At 39.4% G+C, this 7,261-nt stretch overlaps 1 protein-coding gene across 1 annotated transcript; it reads right to left on the reverse strand.

Moving 5' to 3' along the window:
- Positions 1-1,693: 1,693 nt before the first annotated feature.
- LOC105053548 (pentatricopeptide repeat-containing protein OTP51, chloroplastic) lies at positions 1,694-5,064 on the reverse strand. The gene is made up of 2 exons (XM_010934761.3): positions 4,453-5,064; positions 1,694-3,763 (listed from the first exon to the last, which is right to left on the reverse strand). The coding sequence occupies exons 1-2, from the start codon at positions 5,038-5,040 to the stop codon at positions 1,901-1,903; spliced, it is 2,451 nt and encodes an 816-aa protein (XP_010933063.2). The 5' UTR covers positions 5,041-5,064; the 3' UTR covers positions 1,694-1,900.
- Positions 5,065-7,261: the final 2,197 nt, after the last annotated feature.

Here is a 7,261-nt window from a genome sequence, read left to right on the forward strand (position 1 = left end):
TATATATATATTAAAAATATTTAATATCCAGACCCTCTCTCAGTCTCCCTCTCTTCCTCTTGGTCTCCCTCTCTCCATCTCTCAGTCTTCCTCTCTCCCTCTCTTCCTTAGTCTCTCAATCTCTCTCTCTCTCTCTTAATCTCCCTCTCTCAGTCTCTCTTTCTCTATCTCTCAGTCTCTTTGATGGCGCCTCTCCCTCCCATCCTCTCCAGCTTCGGGCATCTGCCATCGGGTTCAAAGCCCATCATTGATGACTTCTCCTTTTCTCTTCGTATTGAAGACCGCCTTCTTTTCGGATCCAATGAAGCTGGTCGGTAGTGACCCTTCTCCGATTAAATGATTGATCGATTTGTTTTGATTTTGATTGAGAACATTGAGAGATTTCTTCTGGGTTGTGGTATTGGATTTGATCTTTGTTTTGTTTTAGATTTTAGGGAAGACGATGATACTGAAGATATTAAGGAGGAAGCACAGGGTGGAGCTGGAGATGGTTTGGGTATTGGGACGGTCGGCCTTCTACGACGCTGCTCTAAGTCTCCTCGATGGCACCTCTCCCTCTCCTTCTTTCCTGCTCCGGACGCCCTGCCTCTCCCTCTCTGCTGCGAGATCCGCTCGCCAACGGTTGGACCTTGACACCAAGGCCGTAGACGGAAGAGATCCACTCCGATAGGAGATCCTCTCCCTCTCTTTGTCTCTCAGTCTCGTGCTCTCCCTTTCCGTCGAGATACGATCTCTCTGATGGCGCTGAACCCTCCCTCCTCTCCTGCTCCCGCCTTCCTCTCCCTCACCAAGGCCAAGATGCGATCTTCTCTCCACCTTTCCCCCTTCACCGTTGCCTTCCGCGGCTCCACGCCCCCTCCTTTTGCTTCGCATCATCTCCGCCGCCAATCGGACTGCCTCTCCCTCTCCACCGCTGCCCTCCACTGAGAATCGGGTCTTGGAACCGGATTCGGATACTCAAGACCCATTAGAGTTCGGATCTGGTATTTCAAGGTCAGATCTATCGGATATTTGGACCCGGATCCGGTATCCGAACCCGACCCGTTGACAGATCTAGGATCAACTAAGAAAATGAAACTTTATTTAAATTGCACATAATCTATTTATTGGTAGCAGAAAAATATATCATCTATCAACTTTTTGAAAGGGTTATGTAGAAATAACAACAAATTGGGAAATAGAAGACCTATGTAGGTGCATAAGAAATGGCTTCCTCGGTTAAAAAGGGTTACAAAGATTACATCCAATAGCAAATGGTTTTCTCAAATCTGATTTAGAGGTACTATCTCAGTTTGCTAGCCTCTAGTCTTTTCCTCTTTACCAAGTCTCTAAACTTACGCACAAATGTTAAGGCACACCCTGATCATCTCTTGTCTCCATGCACATAGAGTGTCATGAAAAATTCAGAAACCAGCTTGTAACTTTTTTGCCCCATAGGTGCAAATCCTAAGGTTCCTTCAACTAGTTTTGAAGCCAACCTTCCCCAACAGAACAATTTATGCGAACAACAACATCTTTAGCTAGCAGAATAAAGAAATAATATAAAAAGTGGTGCATGGGAGAAGGTGGAAAAAAAATATAATCTTGTAATAATTCAAGTAATTAAACATACAAAGCAAAATTAGTTTTAACAAGGTAGTGGCTCATCTACAAGAATTGATTTGGGCAGACTGAAACCAAAAAACGCTTCATCTGTATGAACTCATCTTATTAAAACTAGTGAAATTCCTGCCGACTACATTCAGTTATGTTGTTGCCTTCTTGAACCAAAAGGCCTTTCGCTGCAGCAATGAATGCACCAAAAGTAAATTTAAAAACTTGCACTCATGGTCATAACCCTTTCTAGTCTTGAGCATCTTGGAGTGTTGTGTTGAAAATAATAAATAATTTTCACCACCTTCTAAACAGACCCCTGCTCATCAGGTTCAGACTCAGTCTGAGAGTCATTGAATTGACCTTCTTCCCTTCCATTTCCTGTTAGAACATCACCTGGTGCCAGAAGATTCTTGACACTCACCAATACATAAGATTCTGTTAATTTCCAGAATGCATCTGCATTGCTTCCTTGAAGACCTATCCAAAACACTTTACCTTTTCTCTTAACTCTACAAGCTAGGGACTTTGCTTGCAATGCCTTGACAATTCTTTCAACATCTTCGCGGTTTCCTCCTTTCATCTTGAGCAAAATATCACCAGAGGATATTCTGAATCCCCCATACATGTACCAGTATGCTAAAACACGTGCTGACAACCATCTATGGATAAGCTTTGGAATCATTGGTCGTCCTTTAAGCCAGAACTGATCAGCGAAAAAACCAAAATAAGAGTGTAAGATAGTAGAAAATCGATATGGTATCTCATGATCATCCTCAGCTAACCTACTTGATGGAGTCAACCACTCATAAAATCTTTCATGAATGTGTGCCCTCAAAGCGGAATGGACATTGGAACTTTCATCGAACTCAAAATGGATTGCATGATTCCTTCTCTCCACATCTGATTCCATCCGTACACCACCGAGCAGCAAGCCAATCAGAATCTCACGTTGCTCCTGATCAAGTTTCATACTTACAGTTCTTCTGACTACCTTTCTGTTCTGGCTAAGAACATAATGAAGCTTTTCAAGAGACTGAGGTTCAACATCATATTTCTTTTGGCGCATTATATCATGTATCTTTGCAACCTTAACATGATCTTCTAAGGCAAGAAACCCTCTTAAAATGGTGTTGCAGGAACGGGCATTGGTCCCAATTGTCCCATTCTCATGCATTTCATTAAAAATCTCGTCGGCCTTCTCAAGGTTACCAATTGTTACCAAAGATTTTAAGTATATATTGTAGATGGTTCGATTCGGACTGCATCGTGTGAGGCATCTTGAGAATGTAAGTTCCAATTTGTCATGCATGCCCAAATGGAAGTACATGTGCATCAAATTGAGATAAGCTGGCATAAGAGGCTTCATACCACTTTCAATGAAATCATCTATTAGTTCTTCTGCAATGTCAACTTCTCGAGCATTTGACATGACCTCAATTATCTTATGATATGCAGCAACACTTATGGGAATCTTCTGCTCCTTCATCCCTTTGTATATCTCCAGCGATTTCATTGGCTCATTGGCCCTTGCATAAAGATCCATTCGATAAACAAAGGCTTGAGAAGGGAGACTGCACCCGGACTCTAAAAGCTTGAGCCATGTTCTCTCTGTTTCCTCTACATCTCCTTCCTTGGAGCAAGCTCTCATAATGGAGAGTAATACATCCTTGCTCTCCTCAATTTTCGCATGCCTCATCTCTTCCCTCAGAGCAGAAATTCTTTCTCTATCTATAACATCTTGATAGCTGTGGAGCCATATTAGTCCAGCATAGATATCCTTATGTATCTCAAGATCAGATGTTACCAGATTATGATAGATGAATTCAGCCTGCTTGAGATAATGCTTTGATGACCCTCCTGTCTTCCTGACAAGCGCTCGAAAGAGAGAGTTGTGCAAGCTGAGCCGTGGCTTGTAACCACCTAACTGAATCATCTTATTGTAGATTATGCATGCCTCCTCAAGGCAGCCTTCTACAGGTGCACTGAGATAAGCAACTGTCAGGATATGAAATGTGGACTCACTGGGGATGCGACCTTGGTTGATTATAGCATCAAACATCTCACGGCATTTTGTGAATTTCCGATCCTTTCCCAGGTAATCAGCTAGCTTTGTTGCCAGAGCAAAATCAAATCGGAACCAGTGCCTCTGGGCCATCCATTTGTATACCTGAAATCAACAAGCCATCCATTCAGACAGCTGAAACTAAACAATTTAATCCTCTTCTGTTAAAGAAAAAGGGCTAACTTTATGGAGAAAATTTCCATTGGGCGACACAAAATAGACGATGGAGGTGAGAAAAATCAAATTTTGATGACAGGTCAAGACATGCAGAAGTGTGCAAGTGAGTTTGAAAAGGATCCAGAGCCATGGAGCCGCCCATTTACACATTTGAAATTAAACAGCTTTCTGGCCTGAAAGCTGAATCTGGAAAGTCTGAACTCCTCTGACCCAAAAAAAAAAAAATTTTTTTTGATGCATAAAATTTTCATTAAGCCTCAACCATTGACTGCAGAAGAGGACAAGAACGAATTTTTGAGAAGAATAAGAGGATCAAAGAAGTGATGTGCTTGAAGTGGAGCAAACAAGTGAAAGTGAAGCAAAGACTTCATTCAGACAGCTAAAATTAAACAATTCAATTCTCCTCCAACAGAAAAAAGTGCTAACTTGCCGCAAAATCTTTTTTGTGCCTCAATCACCAGCTGCCAAGGTGTAAAAAAAATAATAAAAAAAAAATTGAGAAGAAAAGGAGTTTGAAACAAGTGAACTCTGTACGGTGAGGCAAAAAAACGAACAGTTAGGGGGCAACGGATCAATCCACCAAAACAGGACGCACAAAACGTAGAAGTACCACCGACCCGGAAACTGGCTTCATTATCTCGGGTCCGCATGAAGTGGAGGGCGATGTAGGTGGCGTCCTCCTGGGTGATCCATTTGCGCTGCGCGTTGAGGATTCTGACGTACGTGGAGTTCTTGTGGGAAGGAAGCTCCTTGCAAAGCCACGCTATCTTGGCCCTCCTCCATTGCTCCGGGAACTCCTCCAGCTCCCTCACTTCGACGGGGGGAGAGGGAAGGGACCTCATGTCCCTCTCTGCGGCTCCATCCGAGAGGAGCTGAACCAAAGGCCTACCCGCATCTTCCGACTCCGCTTCCCCCTCGTCCCCTTCCTCTTCCTCTTCCTCTTGTTGCGAAGGCTCCACGGCGACCAAGGAAGCCCTTTTAGTCGAGGGAAGGCGGCGGCGAAGGGGGAGGGGAGATGGGGCGTTTGAGATAAGGACGCCGCAATGGAGGCGGCAGGGAGAGGAAGGGAGGGGAAGCGGGTGTCGAAGAGCGGCGAGAGAAGTGGAGGCGGTCGGGTGGTAGCGGCGGCGGAGGGAGAGGCCGGCCGGAAGCGCGGCCGTGGAACAGAGCTCGGGGCTTAGGGGGATGAGCATCGCTTCTCGCATCCTTCTTTTTCATCATCCAGCGGGTAACGGAGAACAGACAGTTATTACTGGAAGTTAGGATATATTTTTTAAAAAAATTATATATATAAATATATATATTATGCGTGCATACAGAATTAGATCAATCGAATTTGGATTCAAATTCGGTTAGATCAAAACTCTATAATAAAGATTCTATGTTAATAATTTAAATCATTAAATATAATATACCATCTCAAAACTACTTGCAAACAAAAAATTATATAATTTAAAAATCTTTGATCATGCATCAAATAGTCAAAAATTGGACATTCTAAATTAAATTGAATTAAATAAATTTTTTAATCTCTTGATGCGTAGATTAGAAATTTTTTAATATATAAATAATTTTGAGTTAGTAAATCATATCAAACGGTTTGGATCATCGATGTAGGACTTTCATTGTCTAGTTTTGATATGATCGAATCTAAGACCAAATCCAAAACCAAATCCGATCAACCTTACTCAAATATATATATATATACTCACATTCCGGACCTATAGTTAAAAACTCTTTCAGAAATCTAATTTTTCAAATATGGGACTTTTCTTTCTCCCAACATTACAATCTATGCTAACATTCTCCCACTAGATTGTAATGTTATAAATATATTTCTTTCACATAATAATGCCATGTTTATAAGATTTAAACTTTCAATTAGTATTAGTCCTTAACATTCTAATAAAGATATTGGTGTTCACAAATTAAACCAACACTCTTTGAGATAGAATTTAAAATACTACACATATAGCATTATTCAAATCCTTAAAAAGTTTTATAACTGCTTTAGCACTATTAAGATTACGTGCTCATCCTATTTCATGAATATTTACAAAAGAAATCCCAAACTCTTGTTAGAATCTACACCACTTCTATATTCATATAAGTAAAATTTTTTAAAGTTTTTGTTACCATAAATACTTAATAATGAACTTCATTAAGAATTTTACTCATCCTTCTTATGTAACAGTTAGCATTGAACATCCTAGAATGGAGCCCATATGTATTTATTTATTTATTTTCAGTGCTTTTCAAGTATATAACAGTCACTTGTTGTTATCCATTAAACTTTGAAATTAGCTTTCACTAATTTAAAGTTGGTTTACCATTATCGATGCCTTTTAGTATAGGTTTCAGCTCTATTCCACTAGATGTTTTTCTTTCCATATCTCTAGATAGTTCTTTAGTAAGCAGATCCGTTAAATTATTGCCAAACTTCTTATAGACAATGGTAATAACTCTACTTGAGATTAATTCACGAACATATTCATGTTGAAGACTTATACATCTAGACTTATCATTATAAATATTACTTTATGCTCTAAACATAATTGTTTCACTATTGCAGTGCAAAGAAATGGCTGGCATTGATTGTAGCCACAACTCTATTTTTAATACTAAATTTCTTAGCCAGACAGCTTCTTTGCCTGCAACAGCCAATGTTACAAATTCTAACTCCATGATTGAATATGAAATACATGTTTGTTTCTTAGAGGCCCAAGATATTGCACAACCTCTAAGAGTGAATATCCATCATGATGTGGATTTGTTAACATTTGCACTTGTTATCCAGCCTGCATCACAATGCTCTTCTAGTATAGTTGAAAATCAAAATAATACAAGCCTAAGTCAATGGTTCTTTTGAGATAACCCATGACTCTATAAATGGCTTTCCAATGACCTTTATAAAGCTTACTTGTACACCTTGAAAGTTTACATGCAACAAAGGCAATATCTAGTTTTGTGCAATACATTACATACATAAAACTTCGTATAACACTAGCATATTTTTATTGTGCTATTACCTTATCATAGTTTTTAGTCCACTTCATACTAGAATCATATGGAGTATTTACTTCTTTTATATCATAATGTTTAAATTTTTGAAGCAATTTCTCAATATAATGTGACTAATTTGGTGCATAACATTTACTATGTTTCTTAACCTTGATTCCTAAAATAGTATCTACTTTGTTAAGATCTTTCATTTTGAATACAAAAGTTAGATACTTTTTAGTTTCATTTATTCCTAGTAGGTTGGTACCAAAGATTAATATGTTATCTACATAGAGATAAATAATTACACCGCAATCTTTTGTAAACTTGGAATGTATGAACTTATCTGCACTATTATGTTTAAAGCCATTTAACAAGATCACATTGTCAAATCTCTCATGCCATGATTTTGGAGCTTGCTTCAAA

The sequence above is a fragment of the Elaeis guineensis genome, chromosome 11 (assembly GCF_000442705.2).
Source record: "Elaeis guineensis isolate ETL-2024a chromosome 11, EG11, whole genome shotgun sequence".
NCBI lineage: Eukaryota > Viridiplantae > Streptophyta > Magnoliopsida > Arecales > Arecaceae > Elaeis > Elaeis guineensis.